Source organism: Diadema antillarum, unplaced genomic scaffold (assembly GCF_040938485.1).
Source record: "Diadema antillarum isolate AM-2024a unplaced genomic scaffold, OU_Dant_1.0 seq00000819_RagTag, whole genome shotgun sequence".
In the NCBI taxonomy this organism is placed as follows: domain Eukaryota; kingdom Metazoa; phylum Echinodermata; class Echinoidea; order Diadematoida; family Diadematidae; genus Diadema; species Diadema antillarum.
In genome coordinates, this window is record NW_027271696.1 from 692,378 (window position 1) to 717,340 (window position 24,963).

The following is a 24,963-nucleotide window of genomic DNA, read 5'->3' on the forward strand; positions in this document are numbered from 1 at the left end:
TGTTTTGGATATCTCAGCCATTCAAAACCCGATTTTCATCAAATAAACTTTGAATTCCTCTTAGAATTACATGTTCTTTCAAATTTCATAAGAGGTTTCTTCTTATCTCACAAAAAAGTTGGAAACCAGAAGTCCCATCTCAATAAAAAAATATACTATCCCTTTAAAGGGATGGTATAGTTCTGGTTGAGACCTAACGTCAGATTCTAGCATTTTTGGTGAGATAATGAGAAACCTCTTATGAAATGTGAAAGAGGATGTAATTCTAAGAGGAATGCATCATTTATTTGATGAAAACTGATTTTGAAATGGCTGAGATATCTCAAACAGAGTGATTCTAATAAAAGATGGGACCCACCTTTTAATACAATTGCATTGTTTTACTTTATTTTTGGATGTCTCTGCCATTCCAAAACCGATTTTCATCATACAAACTTTGAATTCCTTTGAGAATGGTATGCTCTGTTTTCTTTCATAAGTAGTTTCTTGGTATCTCGCAAAAAGTTTAAAGCTCAATCCTCATCTCCACCAATACTGTACCATTCCTTTAAAGGGTAGGACAGCTTATAAGGGTCAGACAGTCAGACAATTATATAGGGAGAGGTGCAATGGCTGGCCATACCTCATAGACCAGCTCATGATGGAAGTGAGGCACCTCTAGCTCCTGCAGGCATCGGATGGCCTCCTGGACGTCTCCACTGGAGAGATACTCCTTGAGCAGCAGGACCATCTGGCAAGCGAATTATTCAAAGGTACACTTGGTGTGACAACTCAAGCACCATGGGGAAACACTACTGTTCAAAGACCCCCTCAACTCAGATTAGGAAGCAAAAACGTGGACTGTGGGGTTGAACAAACTGCCACTGCTACCACCTTATCCAAGGTCACAACTACTCTGCACTTTCTCAAAACTTTTGATCATTGAGTAACTGAGGGCTGCTGCTGGCAGTTTCATCATTTCAGCATGATTTTGGCCCACATGAACCTGTTGTTTCCTTGTAATTATGGCTGCTGCTTTACATTTCTGCATGTCATATGTTCATGTGAACTTTGGAGTGTCCACAAAGAAGTGGCTATTGCAGTAGGTTTTGAACGCAGTAGGTTTTGAACACAGCTGTACCATTTGCAAATGGGTGGTGGGGGTGTAGTATACAAAATACAGCTCTCATCAAGTTTCAACAATTTCCGCATGATTTGCATGCCAGTACTGAGGGATGTTATATTCTTCCTGCATGTAGTGATTTGGCACAAGGTCAACACTGCAGGTCGACACAAAATAAACACTGAAAGTTGATCCTCCAATCCACCAAATATTACATTTGACCCTATTTATCAATGTCACTGGGCTCAAATAGCCATGAATACTTCAGAGCACTATGCCACTATGAGGCTGTAAACCTCTAAATATCAACATGCTAACTGACACAGATTAAAAGAATGCCTCCAGCATCACTGCATGGCAGAGGCATAAAAAAGATGAGGGCAAAAATCTTACTTGGGTTCAAAAATTGAAAAATTTTGCTACATTTATGAAGTTGAAAAAACCCCAAAACAACTGAACATAATGCCTCTGGTAACGTTCTGGACAGCAACATCAAAATCCTTTCAAAAACATATTTTCTTTGTTTTGATTTAAGAAAGAACATGTCAAATGTTGTAAAGATACTGGTTGGCAGCTCTAAATAGCCTCTTTCCTTCTGTTCAAAAGCTATGTTTTGATACAAAAAACAAGGAAAAGTAGAAATTACGCAGTGCGTAACATATGTCCCCGCCGGAAGTAGCATTTTGTAACAAAATGTGCAATATAGGTAAAAAATCAAGGTCAAAGGTCAAAGAAGTCAAAGGTCAAAATTCTGTGTAGAAGTTTTGAAGCCCTCACCTAGTGCCATCACATAAAGCAAATGGAATCGAAATTGGGTTAGAAATGGCGAAGGAGTAGCATTTTGTAGCCAATGTACAATATAGGTCAAAAATCAAGGTCAAAGGTCAAAGAAGACAAAGGTCAAAATTCTGTGTAGAAGTTTTGAAGCCCTCACCTAGTGCTATCACATAAAGCAAACGGAATCGAAATCGGGTTAGAAATGGCGAAGGAGTAGCATTCTGTAGCAAAATGCACAATATAGGTCAAAAATCAAGGTCAAAGGTCAAAGAAGTCAAAGGTCAAAATTCTGTGTAGAAGTTTTGAAGCCCTCAACTAGTGCCATCATATAAAGCAAACGGAATCGAAATCGGGTTAAAAATGGCGAAGGAGTAGCATTTCGTAGCAAAATGTACAATATAGGTCAAAAATCAAGGTCAAAGGTCAAAGAAGTCAAAGGTCAAAATTCTGTGTAGAAGTTTTGAAGCCCTCACCTAGTGCCATCACATAAAGCAAACGGAATCGAAATCGGGTTAGAAATGGCGAAGGAGTAGCATTTTGTAGCAAAATGTACAATATAGGTAAAAAATCAAGGTCAAAGGTCAAAGAAGTCAAAGGTCAAAATTCTGTGTAGAAGTTTTGAAGCCCTCACCTAGTGCCATCACATAAAGCAAATGGAATCGAAATTGGGTTAGAAATGGCGAAGGAGTAGCATTTTGTAGCCAATGTACAATATAGGTCAAAAATCAAGGTCAAAGGTCAAAGAAGACAAAGGTCAAAATTCTGTGTAGAAGTTTTGAAGCCCTCACCTAGTGCTATCACATAAAGCAAACGGAATCGAAATCGGGTTAGAAATGGCGAAGGAGTAGCATTCTGTAGCAAAATGCACAATATAGGTCAAAAATCAAGGTCAAAGGTCAAAGAAGTCAAAGGTCAAAATTCTGTGTAGAAGTTTTGAAGCCCTCAACTAGTGCCATCATATAAAGCAAACGGAATCGAAATCGGGTTAAAAATGGCGAAGGAGTAGCATTTCGTAGCAAAATGTACAATATAGGTCAAAAATCAAGGTCAAAGGTCAAAGAAGTCAAAGGTCAAAATTCTGTGTAGAAGTTTTGAAGCCCTCACCTAGTGCCATCACATAAAGCAAACGGAATCGAAATCGGGTTAGAAATGGCGAAGGAGTAGCATTTTGTAGCAAAATGTACAATATAGGTCAAAAAATCAAGGTCAAAGGTCAAAGAAGTCAAAGGTCAAAATTCTGTGTAGAAGTTTTGAAGCCCTCACCTAGCGCCATCACATAAAGCAAACGGAATCGAAATCGGGTTAGAAATGGCGAAGGAGTAGCATTTTGTAGCAAAATGTACAATATAGGTCAAAGGTCAAGGTCAAAGGTCACGACTGAAATTCTGTGTAGAAGTTTCAAAGCTCCCATGTAGTGCTATCATATAAAGCAAACAGAATCAAAATTGGCTCATAAATGACAGAGAAGTAGCAAATTGAAGATTTTGATCACACACGGACGCACACACGGACACACGGACACACGGACACACGGACGGACGGACGGACAGACGGACGGACACACGGACACACACACGTACGGAGCCCGTTTCATAGTCCCCTGCTCGAACTCGTTCGGCGGGGACAAAAAAGGGGGGGGGGGGACAGAATGCTGATGCGACAGGCCATACCTTCTTGATGAGAATCTTGACGGGTCTGATCCCACCGCCCACTCCCCACACGTTGTCCATGCGATGGATGCCATGGTTTACGCTGAGCAGACTATGGGCTCGTTCCAGCGCCTTCCTACGATATCAGCACACACAAAAACGAATGCACACAAACTGACACAGGTTAGTCTTGTCACTATCTCTCTAAATCTTTCTCTTGTTCTCCCTGGGTTTGCTTCCTTAGAACAGTCAAGTCATACAATGTATATAATGTCACTTCTGTCAAACTTTACTCTATTAAACCTCAAGCATCTCCTTTAATTTTGGACAAGCTTTCAGGAGCCATAACAGACGGTAACAGAACTAGGATTTCATTCATTCGTAGCTAAATAATGCTAATCAGCTACAAGCGATTCTGTTATTGCTACAAAGCGGTGGTTGTCGCAACTTGCAACTTTTTGTAGACCTATTCATGGAATCCATCCAACCCCTTCCTGCATCAATGTAATTTTGTCTGCTCACTGGCTCAGTACATTATCATGCTAATCAGCTAAAAGCGATTCTGCTGTTGCTACAAAGCAGTGGCTGTCGCAACTTGCAATCTTTGTACACCTATTCATGCATTCGATCCTACCCCTTCCTGCATCAATGTAATTTTGTCTGCTCACTGGCTCAGTACAACATCATGGCATGCTATGTTTTTTTTATCAAGTCATCACACCACATCACATCAATGTTTGAATGCACAGCACCAAACTGACACTGGTAGCTACAGCACTCTTACATCTGTTGGCCAATTATCACTTGTGGCATCAAATTTGGCTTCAGGAAAAAGGACATAAAAAGGAGAACCTGGAGGAACACAGAACTGAGGCCGGAAGAGATGGCAGATCTAATTGGCACCTCTTTCCCACGCCAAGCAAAATTATTTCTTGAATAAATGTGGCATCCACAAATCGCTCAAAAGAAGAAAAAAAAAATCTCAAATTTCATTTTGTCCTGCTACAAGACAAGCAAGGTGCAAATATTCTCTTCTTTGCAATAACTGGGATCATTGAACAATGTTTTGCTTGCAATGACTGAAAAAAAAAATAGGTACAGTTCTTACATGGCACACAGTGAACATGAATTCAGCAATGTGTCATGTTACCTAGTAGCTCAGGGGGAAAATTGCTCTCAGCAGCAAAGGACTATTTACTAAGCCAGACCACCCAAGATGTGTTGTGACTAAGAACATCTCTCTTTAAAGGTACTGTTTACCATTGGGAGCACTGATTTAAAAAACTGTTATCACATTTGATGCATATGTGTAGGTTAGTTGTATCACAAAACATCCTACCATATAAAAATTTGTGCAATAAAGCCTAAAATACAAGGATATATTACTACTTTTCTCAATAAATTATAACTGTAGATGGGCAATTCCGCAGTTAGGTGGACATGACATGGATAAAAGAAATGTGCCTCTTTATCTTACTCTTTAATTTAGGTATCAACTAATGCCATGGATGTTCACCAATCATTAAGGTCTTTAAAATTCAGTAGATTTTATTTTTCATATTTATTGATTTTGCGAGATCTAAAACCATCATTTAAAATGTACATGTGGGACTGGGGATGCTGAAATTCACTTAAATGCCAATTACAGTGGGTTGCTTTGAAATTTGTTCCTGAAATTTTTGCTAAAAGGTAAAAGATGAATATACTTAAATACTCCAGAAGTCATGTGACATTTTGTCAATTACAAAAGGGTGAAATGACCAGCGGAATTACTCCGGACAAATGTAACGTTACTAACCGTAACGTTACTAACCATGCATTTGGGGGTCTAGCTAATAAATTATCGGTCGAACTGCTAAAAATATTTGCGTGAACATTTGTCATGATGCAATAATTGAAATTAATGCAACACTTTGTTTGAAGTAACTTTAAATTTTGCACACTTTTTGTTACAAGACATTGATTTTTTTGTCATGTCCTTTTTTCGTAACGTTACTAACCAGCCCTATTAGTTGCCATAGCAATTCTAATATTTGTTGGCTTGTACTCATTCTTTTGTACATCATAGACCTGGGGAGGATGAACATGTTTTACGACGATTTTGACTTGAAATGAATAAATGGTGATTTAGTAGTAAAAATAAATATCTAAATTTCTTTAAATGTAACGTTACTAACCGCGGAATTGCCCATATGCTTTCTCTTAGAAACAATTTTATTGTAACTATTGTTCACATTTTGTATATTTAATAATACTTAACATTGATTATACTGATTAAAATTTCTACATTGGTTGGTTTTTTTTTTTTATAACTCACATTTTAGAACTACTTTTGACGCACCTAAGCTGGGTTTTCATTTCATCTGCAAACTGTAAATAGTGCCTTTAAAAGAGGCCATGTGACAAGGACTGACACCCAACCAGGGCTGCAGCCCTCACACAAGCACAGCGGATTTTTCTCCAGGTCAATGTCTGGTTGATCTGGGATATTAATCGACTCGGAGAGCTCTTTTAGAAGAGGATGTCTGGGCGGTGGGGCTGGGATTATTGAACGCTTCCTGTGGCGTCCCGGCTCAAAGGGTCACTTTTCCCCGACCCGGACTTACCTGCCGTGCTCGCACTCCGTGTTGCTTTTGTAGCGCTGCACGAAGGAGTGGGGGAGGCAATCATCAGCAATGGCCCGAGCGATAAACTGACCCAGAATCTGACCAACGGCGAAAATCAAAACCACGCACACAAAGTCAATTCAATCGCTATAATTTTCACACCATGAAAATTGAGTCTTAATTCAGTAGAGATTCTAAAATATATAGCTATGGTGTTTGGTGAAAATTTACACAAAGAATTTCAAGACCAACACCTAGTCAGTAGTGACTTTCAACCATGTCTTTACCATTACTAGGCAATTAAGTATTAAATTTGAATAGTGTCATGGATCATTAGCAGTTTTAATGAAATAGTCGACATGTTTTCAAAATATGTTAGCATTTTAGGCATATTCACCAGGTATCAGAGTAATGAATGATACACATTGTAAGTCTTTGATCTGTAATTACAATCACAGACATAGAATATATCTGGATTCGATTATCACAAAAGTCATGGGAGATTTTTTTTTTTTTTCAAATGAATGTAAAGTATTTCAATATCCAATTCATTTTAGCAAAGATAATCCAAAATAAATTACTGGCTTTGTCAATGAAAATGTTACTTTACCAAGTAGTTGTCAACTTTTGAATGATAAACTGCTTAATATATCACATACATTGACTCTGACATAAAAAAATAAAAATATTCACAACGAAACCTCCAATCAACTTGACTTTTTAATGCCAACATTGTCAACATTGTAAGTACATGAGACTTTTCATTAAAAAACAAACATAAAAACAAAATTGTGAGACATTCAAGCAATTCTTATTTCAGCAAATCATATTTTTCCATGAATTTTTCTGTCATTTTCCGCTGTAAGTGAAAAAAAAAAATTCATAGATACAAGTATTAACAAATACACAACTACACCAGAAAATCTTCAGATGATGTATACCAACAATGTCCACTGCATGAATTTTAAACTCAACCGTTTATACTTTCGACCATTTAAACCCTACATTTGCACTGGAACAAAAGACACTCACATCTCTCAAATGCCAGACATTGTATATTTCTGGGTTTTTTTTTCATTTCTTTTCTCTCCCCTATTTTCCTTAACACTACTGTTCCCAAGGCAGATGGGTGGGGCTCAGTATGGCTCACCATGGGGGCATCGGGGGTGTCAAGAGTCAGGTCCGGCAAGTCGTTCATGAGCTTCTCAAAGGCCGCCCGCAGAGTGTCCTCGGAGATGACCCTCTTGCTGCAGAGGTCAGAGATCAGGCGAGAGGTCAGCTCCCTCTGCGTGGCCTTTTTCTCCAGGGCCAGGGTGACCACGAGGGCCGGGACCTTGGGGCTGAAGGTCTCCGAAATGGCGAGGTCGGCCAGACAAGCCTGCATACGTGTGGAGATATTACCAATATGAACCTCCATCCTAAATTTCAAAGAAATCCGCCAAGGTTTGTGGCCGCTAGAGCGCACACAAGAATGTGAAGCGGCGGCGGCAAAGACAGCAGCAGCAGCAGCAGTGGCGGCGGCAGCAGCGGCAGCGGCAGCGGCGAAGATGGCGGCGGCAGCGTAACACTGCTGAATCCAAAGTATCTTCCGGCATACATGCTGGGGGATACAACTACAAGCAGAGCAAAATTGATTTCTTCGCTTGTTAACAGCTTTGCTGCAAGGGCTTGCAGATTGTGAAAAACTAGTCATGAAGTACACTACTACATTCGCTCTAAAAGGAAGTGAACTTCTACTGGTAATTCTTTGTATTCTAGGATAATATCATTCCTCTGGCAAACATTATTGTCATTTTTAAAACAACATGTTCAAATTCTCCCTCTGTACCAGTCTTAAAATAATGTTGGGGGGGGGGGGCATCAAAACTTGATGCAGGTAAGATTATGCATTATAGCTCAACATTTTCAAACATGCCGACTCCAGGGGCCCTTTGATGAGCGGGAAATCTGCTGATAGGCGTTGTTCCTCTTGCCCCATATCTACTTCTATTGTCTGCTCTGGATACCTGCTGTGCTAAGTGCACTACTATAAGTACCATTAGCACAGAGATGCCGAAAACAGACATTGCACTCTGTCAATGCATAAACCAGGAGTTTTAAGAAATGGGACAGGAAGAAAGAGAGAAAAAGAGAGGGGTATGAATTTTGTAAACAAGAGGGAAGATTCACCATTGGTATGCATGCAGGTGCCATGCTAGGTTGGTTGACCAAAAAAAGAAAAATTTCCTATCCACACTCCATTGATTTGAGCACGTATTTGCATACTTGAATAGATACCTTGCAAAGAGATAGGTAGCTACGTAATCTTCCGAGGCACTTCAGAACACACCTTTCAATTTGCCCTAAACACACCTTTCTTTTTTAACAGAAATACTTTCAATAGGGCTCTATGGAGACTATTTTGCTAGGCTCTAAACTCAAGCATGTTATTTTGATAGTAACTAAATGGTCACCCATCATATCAACTGTGCTCAACATTTGTGAATACATGAGCTGTTATTTTTAATTCACTGTACTTTTTCTCTACAAAAATGAATCATACTTCCATAAGTCACCTCAGTCTCCCATCTGGAGTACATATTACGCAGATCGTACATGGATCGTTACCATCCAGCATCATTCAACCATTTCGAATGCGCATAAAAGATGAATCTTTGCCAAGGATTTAGCATCTTTGGAGCATGACTCCTTTGCAAAGACAACTTAACCCATTTCATCTGCTTTGCAATTACTGAGCGAGCTGCTGCTGAAGAAATCTGGTTTCTCAGAAATCATCATCATAAAAGCTGCATTCAATCAAAATAACACAATTATCTGTGGTGAACAGCTTCTTGGAGCAATCAGACTACCAAGTTTGTATTTCTTAACACTGTGGCATATTTCTATTGATATTTTTTTTTTAAAAATCCAGCAAAGCTGAAGTAAACCATGAGGCCGACATAATAGTGATAACTGTTTCATGGTGTCTTCTATCTATCAAGTATTGAATGTTGATGAACAAGCTTGGAGAGATTACCTCTTCTGGTGATCAACACTCAAGATTTTCACTGACAGAAAGATATAATACAGAGGATAGACTGAGCTACACACAGCACTGATATATTTTATGGGTATCTAATGTTAAAAAAAAAGACTTACTGCCACTTCGTCGGTGTCGCCATGCTCGAAGAACTCCTGGAAGATGGGCTCGATCATCTCCACCACCTCTTCATCACTCAGCACAGGAATCACAGTCTTCACTGTGTAGTCATCCTGAAAGGTAGAATAGTATACCAGGTTGAGATAGCCGACAGTACGTTTGTCGCTATGAAAACTACTATCTCCCAAACTGTAAATTCATACGTTTGAGAAGCATCTGAATAAAACTGCAGTATTGTATGCTTTAGATGTCTCCAGTCTGAATGAATCTGCAATTCAAATATGATCAAAGTATAATTGAACTTGTAAGAACTTTTGAAAAAAAAGATTGGTATATATTCTCTTATCACGCTTTGATATTGGGCATTTTGGATGTAACAAGGAAAGCACCTCGAACGGGCCAAATTAATGCTTTTTTAAGCTCCTGTATGAAGTAAACCAATTCCATCTAGTTTTAATAAGGGTGATACAATTTAATAATAAGCTCTTACAAGAATTTACAACAACAACCAGTCTGTGGTACAGTTGTTTGATATCACAAAGGAGAGAAGTTTAAATGCAAACCATATATGACGGAAGAATTTGTACATAACATGAGAAGAAATCACATACCATAGTGAATGACAAGAAAGTTCAAAGAAGAAAATAGCTCTCAAAATAATGATATCACATAAGATAAAAGATTGCATTAACTGCACTTAGAAAATCACATCTTAAACATCAATGTTTATTTCAACATTTCTGAGAGAATGCCTGGTGATATGAATTCTGATGGCATTGTTTATTGTTGTTTTTCTGTTAAGACTCTAAAAAACACAACACTATTTATAAATTTTGTTTTTAAAACTATTTGCCATTGTACTTGCAAAACCTGGCAAGTCCCTTAACCTGTATGTACGCCTATCATTAAGAAATAAACCATACTGAAACCCCTCTGAAGTATCTTTTTCAGGTTTGTGATAATAACATCCTCCACAACTCAAAATAATGATGAAGGGTGGGTGTACAGTGTATATGCTTCAAATGATAAACATTAGGCGTTTTCACATCAGCCCGATAAAAATCCAAGCTAGAGATATTTTTCGCGATCGCAAATTAGCGCGCTATTTCATTTCCTATTCACATCAGCCCAAAATTTTTTCGAGCTAATTTGACAGCTGAGCATGCGCAAACAGTGTCAGGTATACCAGTAGAGCGCGCGCTTTCAAAAAAATTTTCTGCATGATCGCCATCACACACGCTAGGCATGATGGGATGCATCGCGCTAATTTCTTGGGGCGATTTCACATTATCAAATAGCGCGCTAGTTCCCAAATTATCCCGCTATTTCGGAAATTTCCCGAGTTGGACTCGAGAAATTTTCTTGATCAGAGCGATAAAATTAGCGCGCTAATTTGTATTCACATTATCAAATAGCGCGCTATTTCGTGATCGGAAAAAAGTCAGAAAATAGCGCGCTATTCGAAACATCGGGCTGATGTGAAAACGCCTAGTCTCTCAAGGTCACTTTTAAATTTGAATGAGCTCCACAGACACACGCTTCTGCCACATAATGTGAAATCCAGGTGTTTTTCTTTTCTTCTTGTGATCAATTCATGTCATGTCTACACTTTGTTCCTGATGCATGAAGACTAACAATGTACCGTATGTAACATCAATACCAGATGGTCTCATTATCTTGGCATTACATTGCACAGACATTTGAGTAATTCCACACTTGTGTGCCTTTTCATCAGAATCCCTGGAGCTGTTACAAAGCATTGCCAGCATTTATCAAAATGACGACTTCTGTCGGTGCATGGATCATGTTGTAGCACTGTTTTCCAGGATCCATTAAAATCAGGCATAAAGAGTATAAGGCTATGATGGTCATAAAATATACTTTATCCTTTACAAATTATTTCTACAGAGTCTTTTTTTTTTATTCACAGCCATGAGGACCACATCACTACCCCCATACTGCTATACATGCATACAATGTATATGTACAATCTGTATCTCACAGACAAATCTAACTTGTAGAGTATGGAAAGAAAAAAAAAAGTATCCTTATTTGCTAAAATATAGGTCCACCTACTAAATGTAGCTCTGTAGTACTGGCAATACCAAGGAAGTCTGTATGCTTATACATGTATAAACTGCAATGCACTTTGCACTACCATACCATTCAATCACCTTTGTTTGTTTGTTGTTGTTTTTTTTCAGGAGATCAAATAGTTGAATAAGCAATGTTAGCTTTTTCAACATTTTAACATAGCTGGGTAAGAAAAAAAAAGGAAAGAAAAAAAATCACACATCTTGCTTTCAATAATATTGAAAAGGAAAAAACAACAACAACAAACAAACAAACTTTTGATGCTGCCCGGTGATCTTTCATATCAGTTTCCTGGCTTCAGATTGAAATCTAGTTCACAGACAACACAAGACCAGGCAGGAAATTGGAGAGCTGATGGCAATCCCAAAGACGATACTGGTTCCCTTCACCAAGGAATAATCATTTCATGACAAGGATTTCTACCATTTCTCTCTTCATTACCGGCAAAATGTGATATCCTCAAATGTTATTTCACTTCAACCCTAAAATGTTATGACATTAGCCCTGCAACAAAAACAGGAAGGTTGCCCAACTTGCAGACAGAGACTAGATTTAAATTGCACTTTGGAAAAAAAAAATGCTCAACAAGATCTGGATAGACCAATAGACATTTGTTGACAGACAGACAGACAGACAGACAGACAGATAGATAGATAGATAGATAGATAGATAGATAGATAGATAGATAGATAGATAGATAGATAGATAGATAGATAGATAGATAGATAGATAGATAGATGGGTAATTCCATGGGGTTGGGACTGAAATTGTGACATACAAGTTGAAAATTCAAGTTGGGTAAATTGAAATTTTCTTTTTCCCCCTGATTTGTTACTCCCATTCTTCAACTTATTCCACTAGAAATCTGTTTATTACTTCGCACACTTTCAGTCAGCATGGGTAAACAGGTATGACAAATACCTATGTTACATGGACTTCATTTTGTGACATCCTCAATAATTTTGTGTTCTGAAATGATAACAATGAACATATCCCAGTTTTTTTCCACCATAACACATCAACATGTTATCTGACAGGCACATGAGATCATTATTAGTAAGATTGTCCATTCTGATATCAACTGCAAGACACTTTTATTAACATGTTTTTTCTACAAACCATTAACAATTTTAACCAAAGGTTTAACTTTTTCCTCAAGAGTGACACAATAACAACAATCTTTAAAAAACTACAGTCGAGGCAAGTGAGTTGTATGGACATTCAAGTGAAAACATGATTTTATTGTTATCATCAGGGGTTTTCGTACTACAACCTTGTCCACAGTATACTACCTATGTTACACGGACAGTATGTCTTCGTAACATAGGTACATTACGACATATCAACTGATTTCCTTTGTTGTGGTGTCAGATGTTAAAACCTACACACATAGACTTTATGTATGTTCCCATGAATAACACTAATGTAACAGTTCTTTGGAATTATACCTGCTGTATACCTTTGGAACAATACCTATGTTACACAGACTTCAATTCTTTGTAACTCTGGTATGAAAGAAGGTAGACTTAATAATAATAAGAAGAATGATGTCGAGCCTTACACAATTTGACCTTATATACTCTGACTAACAACTTCATCAACTGTCAACTCAACTATGAAAACTAATAAAGAGAAATCATACAAGTTTTCTTGTCTTCTCCATGTTCTTTGTTTGAAGTTAATTTCTGCTCTTTTCTACAATGTCCATTTTCCCTCCGTGAAGTTTTCTTTTTGTCTAGTTTGTTATGTTCGCTCTTCTTTGGTGTTGCTTTGTCAGCTTCCTCTCTCTGTTTGTGGAGTGCTGTGGCTGTGCCCTTTTCACTCTTTCACGTAGTTTAATCACGTAGCGGCGGCAGAGGAGGATCCATGGCAGATTCATCGACAAACTGGACAAAAGGTGTGAAGAGAAATAAAATGAAAGAATTAACAGAAAATTTGTGTCTGTGTACTCTTTATATTCCTGTTGATGTATCTGTGTATATGAATGGAATTAAATAATTTGGACAATTTTGCTTACCTTTCTACCTCTTGTCATACCAGTTGGCTACAGTTCCATGTGTACCATCCACAAAAAAAAAAAAAAAAAAAAAAAAAAAAATTGGGTTACGCTTAAAATGATGTACAGCAGTAATGTTGATAATATTAATAATAATATAGCATGTAAAAAATCATTTTAATATTCTACGCTAATTTTTTTTTTTCACATCTATGTAAGCTAGCAAGGCCAAGGGCAGGGCGCTGCCCCCAATGTCATGGCTAGGGTTAGGGATAGGGTTAGGTTTACGGTTACGGTCCTATTCCAAATAGACCTCAAACAAAATACTAGGCCCCCTTCTTTTTTTTTACGGTACTCAATCCCCATCAAATTCAAAATTTTTGCCCTCTTTTTAGGATAGGATAGACCAATATTATAAAATGCCAATTTTGATTGCGGTACATATGGAACTATTTCCTACCAATTACCTACCCAAAATGAATACGAAACTGGCATTTTAGCTTTGAGACTTTACAGTGGGTGAACGTGGAATGGAAACAGTGAACCCATGTACCGGTACTGCTTCATCAGAGCACCGTAAAGCCATCTAACACTATTAACAGGTCAGTGAAATCTTGAAAGGAAAACACTGACATTGTAAATCTGTTCAAGAGAAAGAATCTAACAGCTCTTAATTCCCAAAATATCAACAACAAAACTGGGCAAACTCTTTCTTTAGCTCAGACGCAGTCTGGACGTCTACGTATTCCAACTTCATAGTACCGTACTAACGTTCAGCACATCTACTTGGTAGATACGAATGACATAAGTAAGGTCCAAAATTCACAAGAATCGGGAGGTAAAATAATGTTATATTGCCGTGAAGATACACTGGACATACTTTTGTACGGTTTTCTAAGAGAGGGACACATGCTCCTTTTGCAGAGACGGGCATAAAAGGGGAAATTTGGCGATCACAATTACGAACATGAACAAGTAACAAATATCTCAGTATGTGGGACTACAGCGTGTTAACAGCATCATCGTCCACCGTATATTTGGCCAGTTTAGTGGTTTTAATATCGTTTTTTTCCTCCAATACAGTTTACAAAATGTGACAAAAGTTATTTACTTCGTAAAATAGCGTACAAGCTTACTGATTGACATCGGAAACATTGAAATTCCCGATCGGAAACATCGAAATTCACGTACCGATGTAACACGGACTACAGCAGAAAAACGGGTCTTGCGCCGTCCAGGTAGGTGTGAACGGGCTGTAAGTGGTCTTCCCGCCGTTGGGGAAGTACTGCCAGTGACGTAAATACGATTGCTGAAGTTAGTAGCTCTTCTTTTTGTCGCGAGCGCGACTTTCTTATCCGATGTTACACGAAGAGGCCGGACTTCGGACGGAAGTACGGTAATATGTTCTGTGTTTTCTCTTTTATTTGGAGCTTTTTGATGCTAATTTTTGGACAATAATACTCCTAAAATATGAGTCTAATTACAGAAATCAAGTTTCTGATCATATTATGATTATAAGTGTATGTAAATCCATGCAATACCGATGTTACAACAAAAATCGCCGCGGACTTCGTTTGTAACATCGGTATGAGGTTGCTTCAAGATGCTCTGGTGTTCTTATTTTGTGACACATGTTTATGTGCCTTATAGTCTTTGTAGAAGTCACCTTGCCTCTCTTAATTATGATAGGCATAATGCTGAAAGGTTGTGTATTTCTGTATTACATTGCCATGAAAATGGCATATATTTTTGTCACAACTGGTACCACAAAAAAACCATGAGACATCAACAATGAAACAGTCACAGACAAAATAAATTTGTACACAGGCTTGTTTTTTATTCATCAAATAATTCTTCACACATCTCTCTCCAAGAATAACCACAAACCACAAGCAATTATTTGATAAAATTTTCAGAATATGACTTTTATTCCCTGCAGAACATGAAAATCTAGAGCAGGCCCAACCCCATGGAATGACCCAGATAGATAGATAGATAGATAGATAGATAGAAAGAAATAGATAGATAGATAGATAGATCGACAAAAAAGGTGTACAAAAAGAAAGGCAAAAAAGGTGCGCTCCAGATATTTGTCTTTCATCATTACACATATGGAATGTGATGAGTCAGACCTGGCAAGTCTGTGCGACATTGCAATATTAGTTGCATCAAATCAACGCATGACAAGATCTCTTCCTGGGCCAATAATCCCCAGGGCCTCTCATAGATGCTCCAAAAGAGATCACACTATTCTACGCCCCCATCCCATTCCCACCCCATCCCCACCCCAATATCATTTTGTAGTGTCTTTTAAGATTAAGACTGTTCTTGTTGTTGACTGGCAGTCATGGGCTCAAAGAGCATGGCAAGTCTGGACTCATGTTGCATTCATTTTCTTTATGAGGATTTTTGGGTTTTTTTTCCCCCATCCATTCCCAGGCCCTGAAGGATTTGGGCTCCCAGGGGAAGCGTGACATTTGAACGCACACAATGTCAATGAACCATACGCTTGATCCCTTTACAGGGCACGATGCCAGCGATATTCCATCTGCATTTTTTATGCCCTAGTTGGTCATACCTGATGTCTTGATGCAAAGCACAAACATGAAATGACTATTACAGCATACATTTCATTCCATGCCAGCACAAAAGTAGACCTCAAGAGATTCACTCACATAAGGCAACTTACTGTAAAAGTGGAAATTTTCAGTGTTGAAATTTTTTTCACGCAATTCACGCAACCAGAAGGTACCGCGAGAAATAAAAGCTCGCAAATATTTTTGCTTGCCATATGTCCCAGTATTCAATGTCTCATTTTCGCAGAATTAAAAACACACGAAACTCATCTCAATACCCGGCTAAGCGCGAAAAATTACTCACTCGAAAATATTCACTTTTACAGTATGCTTTCCTTTCTGCATGCTTTCTCAGGAATAGAGCATAGGTACTGTCACACAAACCTATTTTGATACGACCTCTGTGTAAACATCATCTTTGTGTACACTGAAGGCCAATTTTGCTAAGCTTGTGATTCTATTTTACATCGCAATAAATAGTACAAGTCTGATATTATGTTCTGGTTGCCTTTCGTGAAGAGTCATATCACATAAAAAGAGAATGGTAGAGGTTGCACATTTGCATGAGTCTAAAGTTTCAACATGTCATATACTCACAGGTTAAATACCAGATTTTTTTTTTTTTTTTTGGAGGGGGGGGGGTACACATCAAAAGAAAAGGGTATCCTTTGTATTATTTTTGTGTTGACATAACTTGCCAAAAAAAAAGAGAGAGAGAGAGAGAGAGAGACTTTAAGGATAGAAAGTTTCTCCATTGGCATCCAAAACATGACTTTATGACATTTTGTGTACAAGCTGATAGGAGGGGTGTTCAGCAATGACTGATAATTATCACATCATTTGTATGATGGGAACAAAATGTCACTGTTCTGTGAAAACATGTGAACTTTATTAGAAATTCCACATGTCTTTCTCATATTCCATCTATCTGATTTTCTGTTTATCTGATTCTACTGTTCACTATTGGTCAACTCGAACATGGTGTAGACATACTTCACAGCACCCTGTTATGGAGTTAGCGCATGAAGCTGACAGTGCAAAAGCATGCTAGTAACTTCAGAAATGTCATATTGCTGATAGTTATCCTTCATCACCACACTGCACACCCCAGCAATGGGTGAATGGTCTACTGCCTGACCAACACAGCTTTACACAAGTTTAAATGTCAATGTACGAGGATAGAAATGATGATGTGTAGTTTAAAAGGATCATATAGTTTTAATTTCAGGTCTTTTTAACATCTTTTTTTGGTGTGTGAGATAATGAGAAACCTCTCATGAAATGTGAAAGAGCATGTAGTCCAAGAGGAATTCAATGTTTATTTGATGAAAATTGGTCTTGAAATGGCTGATATCTAAAACAGAGCGATCCTAATTAAGGGTGGGACGTACACTCTTTTATCATGATCGCCTCATTTTACTTTGTTTTTGGATGTCTTAGCCATTCCAAAACCAATCTTCATCAAACAAACTTTGAATTCCTCTTAGAATGGCGATGCTCTGTACTATTTCATAAGTGGTTTCTTGGTATCTCGCAAATTGTTAAAAGCCCAATTCTCATCTCCACCAATCCACCATCCCTGTTGTTTCAATTTTACCAATGCCTCATGCTTAAGGGTCTCTATGCTGCATTGCTTATTTTCTGAATGTTTGGAAAACTTTTCTACTTAGTAATTCAACACATTCATTGTGAATCAATACAGCAAAACATTCAGGCAAAATTATGTTAAAAAAATGAGAGGCTGTCCAAACACCAACGGGACGATTTTACCCTGGCTTGTGTTGTATGATAATGTCTCTCATTTATCATTTGCATAAGTACCATTCCATCCAGAGCTCAATTCCGAATGCAAATGAGTCACGTTTCTACGCATCACTGCAAATGGAGAGAATCCATTAGGCCTACACCTTCATGAAGACAAGCTCACTTTGGGTAATTCTGCATCCGGTGGCCAACAAAAGACACATGACAGTCGTATAGCCCATGAGAGAAACCCTGATGGAGTCAATGGGATTTCCCAACGACATTGGGCAATAGTCTACGATCAGTCTACAATCCAAAATATACACCCTGTCACGGTTCGAGATCATGCACATACAAGTTCTACAGTTGCATCATTTGTCTTTGGTGTACCTAGTGACACGGGATATCCCCTCTCGAAGGTACAATGTGCGTACCTGAACTTGCCAATTGTTTGCAGAGTTGCACAATGTCAATGCATGCAGACACACATCAAACTTGTCCATGCTTGAACTTGCGCAATAAGCCAGTTCGTAGTTCTACTTTGCGCATGAGCAGAAAAAGGTCATTGGTACCAAAACGGATGATGGTTTTTAAATTCACGCAGATAAGCATCTGTCATATAATGATTATTCATGCAATCCTTGTAGGCTACATGATACTTGCCATTATATCCACCTGACTGCAAACCTGGTATTTGGCAATACGAATCTAAATATGTTTTAATGCATTCAATACAAAACAAAGAAATGGATGCTTCCCCCAAGGGTTGTTTGACGGACCATTCTGGTCATCTGGTCTCGCTATGCAAGATCATTTTTTTTTAAACACGAATTCCATGAATTGTTACGCCAGGCAAACTTACCAGTACGCATTATGTTGCTTGAATTATATGAGTGAAGTGCCTCACCAACTAAGAAAATAGAAAGGTCATTTGTACCAACGTAAACATGAGCTAATTACAAACTGGCTTATTGTTTACTATTGCACAATATGCACTCATACCAAGGAGGTATCACACACAACTATTGACCGATTCTGTGACACGCTATGTGTATTTTTGGCACGGGCGCAGCCATAGTGGGTGTATCAGCCGACCCCCCCTTCCCACTCCCCCACCCCTCTCCCTACATTAGCACGCGCGCAGAATGAAAAACTGCTTTAGCCAATAGGCGTCTCGTACCGAGTGCGCGAATGCTTGCTAGTGCGCGAGCCTTTGTTACAAGTGCGTGATAAACATGTTGCCCCGGGGTGGGGGAGAGCAGGGGGGGTCGGCTGATACACCCACTATGGCTGCGCCCTGTGCCGTAAAATGTCTGCTGCCCTCAACGAACCCGAATCGGTCAATACCTCCTTTCTCATACATATCCTTTTCACACACCCACACACACACAAACAACAACAACAATAACAATAACACCAACAGCAACAGGAACAAGAATAACGATAATAAACTGTGGGAGGTGAGTTCATTGACGGTTAGGATTATAAGACTACAAAGACAAAAACATATCTTGTATGCAAGCACTAAACAGGCACTTGCCCACTGCATACAGCACCTGTCACCTTCTCGCCAACCACTCCATGTTACAACGCTGGATACATCGCTGCAATGAGCAACAAACACTCAGCAAAATGATGATGCTCTGGTCAGGCACCATGTCGAGAGACAGTTGCTTGCACTCTCTCCATTTCTCTCTCTGTACGTCAGGTGACCACCCTCAACAGCAGGGACCCTGGCTAGCTTCCAGGAAAATGAGATTCCAATAACTATTGGCTCGCAAAGAAAGAGGCGAAGGAGCCTCTCTCCCTCTAATCAAATCTGCGCTTGGATGCCTTTCTCAGATACACTCGGTGTGGTGTGGCATCATCTACAGGGCACCACATTTCACAGACCACTGACATGTTTCAATGGGAGATATTGTTAATTCCTTGTGGCGCAGTACGACATAAACAGGACAGATGTTGTCTTTATTAGATTTTGCTTTACATGGAATGACCTGGCGCTATAGGACCATCACACCACAAAAACAAAAACATAATGGAAATTCAGAATAGAATATTTGCAAAATGTAAATTCTGAATTTTAGGTTATATTTTTGTTGTCCTTTGCCAATAATATTGTTGATCAAAGTCCTACCGAAAGAGAGAGAGTGGTTCATACTACTTATCATCGTGTGGCCCGGAAAATAACACAAATGCACACATGGAGTGTAAGGTGCGTCCAGAAGAATGCCGCATACATACTGACAGGAGGAGCTTAAGGTGTGCCCAGAAGAACGGCACAAATGCACGCAAGGTCCATTCAGTGCCTCATGTACGATTGCATCATTCTTCCGACCACATCTTACACTTGAACTCAGCCAGGCAGACCATACAATGCTCTTTTACGCTAATATGTTTACACTCACTTCTGCACAGCTGGGACAGAAGAGCATGAACTCTGGGTCCCTGGGGCAGTGGGCCCATGAACAAGCCAATGAAATTGAAGTTGTATTGCATCGCCAGATGTGGCTCTGCCATTGTGCATACCAATCAATTAGCAGCGGTGTGGCGATAGCCGAACAGGTCACTCCCAGTTCACACAGGGCAAAGTCCCCTGCACTGCCCAACAGTAGACTCCTCGGCACACAAACAACTTTGTGCCATGGGACTTGGTTTGCCGCAAACCAGCTAAAATGCAGCATGCCATCTTTGGATTATTGGTACATTTGAACAATGGGTTTCCTCACTAATCTAACTTAGAAATTAAAACTCCTCCCACCCCCTTCATCTGTCTAACAACTCTAGAGCTGTAGCTGTACCATGATCACCATGATTTGCCTTTCATTAGCAATATAACATACACATTGATAACTTCCCAGTGTTGAGTAATATATAACTGGCCAACATATGTGTAAATACAAACACACAGCACTCAAAGATAGGACATTTTTATGTTGGAGTAAACAGAAGTCCTTTAATGATAACAATATGTTAGGATGTAAGTGATGTAAGAATGATTGCTATTATTAGTCAAAAAATTAATGCTAAAATGAGGTACCTACTCCTCCCCATATGGCATGACCAGAGGACACTGAACACCACAAAAATTAATATTTTCATAATCACACATATGACCAGGTTGTAGGTGTGCATGTGCCAAAACACTGCTAAAAATAGACAGAAAAAAAAACGAAACATATGTGGCAGTCTGCCTCTACAGATAGTTGATTTGTGTTATCCCATCAGCAAATCACAACCTTCCATCAAAAGGAAATGAATGTGACAAAGCCGCCCAACTACCGCTCGCAACATTCCTCACCTGGTTTTCAGAGTCATAGTTGGGATCGTTGATGTCATAGCAGTCGGCGTCGTTCTCATCATACAGCTCTCCCATTTTACCCCATGTTCCTTTGCCTCCAGCTCCCCCTTGATAGGGATGAAAGTTGAGAAATACAACTTTACAATTTGTACTTTCAAAGACTACTTCTCATAAACTCAAAATTCAAATGTTCATAAAACTTGGTTTCTGAGGACTACAAAAAATATACAGTGTCTAAAAGTATGGCAGCTTCTTGTCATAATATGCAATTGAAAACATGTTATCTCTTAAACTAAAATGCACATTGAATGTCTGGATGAAGACGGCACACATTATCTTTTTTGTTTTTCAGTTTTCCAAAATGATGAATGATTGATTATTTGTACATATATGTACACAGTATGTACAACAATAATGTATGCTTTACTTCATATGAAAGGGAAATTAACATTTATGCTTTAAAAGAAAGAAGAAGAAAAGACCAGTCACAGTCAAATTTCCTGACACACTGTAAAAAGGAGATACGGTACTCAGTTCACTTTTACCATGCACTGAAATACAAAAATAAATAAATAAAATCTTGGAATGAAAATCACTGCCATGATTACTTTGCAGAAGATCAAACATGACAATAGAAATGTAGGTTTAAACTGGGATTATTATATGAATCCAAAGTATCACTTTTAGTCATTTTCTCCCACAACCTTTGTGTAAATTCATAGGCCTGCACAAATAACCACTATGGCCAAAACTCTCTCAGACTCTCTACTCCTAGCCCCCCCCCCCCCCCCCCAAACACACACACACCAGCTCTAACTCTGTACTCTGGAAATTCTCTCTTGCCACTCTCATCATGTGGAAAGATAGCACTATCATACACAAAACAATATTACACCAATGCAACAGACACTGTGCCTGAGCAAAAATGCACTTTGATTTGACTTCTAAGGGTTGCCCCAAACCAGTATTTTTACATAATTATCTACATCAGATTTGATTTTTTTTTTTGCTGTTAATTTTGAAAATATTATTTGACTTGCATAAATTAAATCATTTGTACATTAATTTGTTGCTCCCTGTTTAATACTTGAAATATTAGTCACATAAAATATTAGATGGCTAACTTAAGTCTGCAGTAATCAGATTGTGCAAGCAGCATAAACCACAATGGCTCCGGAAGAACTACAATGTAGTTGTTTTAATAAGCAATGATATGAATGTTGACATCGATATCGATACTTCCCAATGACCAACTAGTACTGAAAAAGTGGTTTCTTTTGCGGTGGTTTTGTTTTCGCGCTTTTCGCGCTTTGAGGTTGAACAGCGAATTTAACATCACGCGAAAATGTTTTGAACTCGTCGCTTGTTCATCGCTATCATTACTGACCGCGAATTTAAACACACGCGAAAAAGTCCGCACCAATGGAAACCGCGAAAGTTTCTGTACGCGAAAGAAACCACTTTTACAGTATTTGGTTTAAATTTACATGAGTGATTGAAGATAGGCAAGTAAGTACACACTACATCCTGTGATTTTGGTGCAAATTGGGTGTGACTTAAAATCTTGATCTATGAATATGACAGTACACTACCTCACTAGTGTCATTTTCTAGAATCTGTAGAAGTTAGAGTAAGAGATATTCTGTTTGAAAAAGAAGAAATACCGCGCAAATAAATATCTATCCAACGTGAGCAAGAGCTCTACACAGATGAGCATAGTTGATCTAAAAACTTTATAAAAACTTAATTCATAGAGTTCCATGGAGTTTCTGAAAAGAAAAAAAAAGGAAAAAAGGGCAATCGTGGGGTTAAAAGGTGACCATGCACTGTTTTGACCCGACTTTGACACTTACAGTTGTACTGATATTTTAAGTTAACAAAATGTATTCTGACATGTATCATTTTCTAAGCAATGCTATTTTATTGCAAAATAAATTTGACAATCAATACTGAAATTATTGCCATAAATAGTGTCAGATGCCTACAGAAATTGTATAGTTACCAATTTGCTCTTCTCACTCACTTCTCTTGATACCAATGCACATACAATGTACATGTATGCCCAGCATATATGCACATAATCCACTGAAGTTAGCCAGCCACTCTGACGGAAAACTGGCATCTAACACTCCTAGGCCTAGTTACGAGAAACTAAACAAAATCAGATGCAAACCCCCCAAATTATTCACAACCTTAGGCCCTATTCTCAATTTGCGTTTAAGCACAGGCCCACTGCAAAAAAGAACATTTGCATGGTTTCTTATGCAAATATCAAACGCAACTTTGCATTTGATTCTGACCAAATGCGAAGTTTCAGGCGATAAGCCGACCTGTCTTTATGTGATTGTGAGGTTCCACATCGAGTCGAGTTTCTAGCAATGCACACTGAACAGGGCCGCACCTAACTGCGACAGCCGCCACACGCAGTGTGGCGGCTGCGCCGTGCTCCCATAAAAGATCTTCATGTTGAACAAACGGGTGCCTTTGCGGCGCTATATTTCCTTAATTTTTCAACAGAAACTACTAGGAATACTTACATGGGTCGATGAAACCTAAATGACTATCATCGGCGACTGTTTGATGCATTTCATTGCTTGTGATGCACAAAATGATGTCTTATAAGCAGCTCACCGATGTTTACAGAATTCACAATCACTTGCACAAGCGCACAGAATACTTGAACTATAACAAGTGAAACTGCGGGGAAGCCGCCAGGACCGCGCCTGGCGGCGCGGTCTCCGGGGCTAGGCCGCACCCAGCCCACAGCCTTACAGATAATCAAGCACCCCGACGGTAACAATTCATCACATTTACTGCCACTGGCACTGGCTGCTTTCAGCAGAACATGTGCCTCCGCCAGGCATATGCACATAATGTACGCATATGATGAGTAGTGAGCGAGTCTTGGACTCTTGGAACTGGTAATCGTTATTTCTGCATGCACTTGGCAATGATTTAATATCACTGCTATTGTGCTAAAATTTCCTGAATATTTTGAAGAGGAGGGACGCTCTAGACTTTGCAAACAAGAAGAGTAAATTTACAGAAACAACACTAGATTTCTATAACAACCCTAAATTACAAATTAAAATACATGAACATAGTGGAGCATCCTACATTTCAACATCAATGTTATGTAAACATTTCTTGCATGAGCACCCGGGAAGGTATGAGAGATAAAACAAATAAACAAATCGCCACATAGTGCACAGTTTTGCAGCACAGGAAGTGAGCATGGCATGCAGCACACGACGGACGGACATACCACGCGGATAATCACACAACCAGTCGCCTGTTCTGACTTGGCTCACCTTTCTTCGGTAATCCCCGTCCCTTTCCAGAGCGAGATTTTCTGTCGCGTCTATCTTTCAGAACGTTGTTCAAAGCGACGTTGGTCGTACTGTGGTCTGCTGGAAGAAGTGGGGTTTCCTTCGACGGACTTCTCTTGAGTCGTCGCTTAGCTTTCTTGGTGATTCTGCCCTCGATAGCGGTGTCAGAAGCGAGAGTGGTGCCGTTTGTAAGGGCCCCTGGATTGTTGTTGCTGTCCCCATCGTCTCTATCGTTGACGAAGTCTCCATTTTCCTGCACGAGGTTGGTGGGGACTTGGGGGACAGACTCAACTTCCATGACTCCGTTCGTGGCGCAGAATCACCGTCTTCTAACCAAAATCACGCCAATGTTGCCGTCAGTGTGCTCTTCATACAACACTAAAACAAAGAAATTGAAAAATTAATCTAATTTGTGTTTAATGCTGTTGTTCGATAGTAGTTGGTATGGTACACGTAGCTTCGCAGTTGGTAAACAATACAGAACTTGTTTTGGTTTTCGCATCCCATCTGCATGGAGCACGCACTCAGTGTGCCTGGGATTTGTCACGTGGTTCTAAATCCCGATGTATGATTGGCTGTACAGCCAGGGGAAAATATAACAACCAATCAATGGCTGTGCCTGGACGCAGCCTTTCATTACGGAAAACATAC

At 39.2% G+C, this 24,963-nt stretch overlaps 1 protein-coding gene across 1 annotated transcript in view; it reads right to left on the reverse strand.

Moving 5' to 3' along the window:
* LOC139739775 (programmed cell death protein 4-like) overlaps window positions 1–24,777 on the reverse strand; it is a 28,308-nt gene extending 3,531 nt beyond the window's left edge. Inside the window, exons 1-7 of the mRNA XM_071650368.1 lie at window positions 24,295–24,777; window positions 20,984–21,090; window positions 9,273–9,386; window positions 7,285–7,512; window positions 6,135–6,232; window positions 3,550–3,664; window positions 623–730 (exon numbers count right to left, since the gene is read on the reverse strand). Of these exons, the coding sequence (XP_071506469.1) occupies window positions 623–730; window positions 3,550–3,664; window positions 6,135–6,232; window positions 7,285–7,512; window positions 9,273–9,386; window positions 20,984–21,090; window positions 24,295–24,610 (1,086 nt within the window). The 5' untranslated portion in view covers window positions 24,611–24,777. The remainder of the gene's footprint in view (window positions 1–622; window positions 731–3,549; window positions 3,665–6,134; window positions 6,233–7,284; window positions 7,513–9,272; window positions 9,387–20,983; window positions 21,091–24,294) is intronic.
* Window positions 24,778–24,963: the final 186 nt, after the last annotated feature.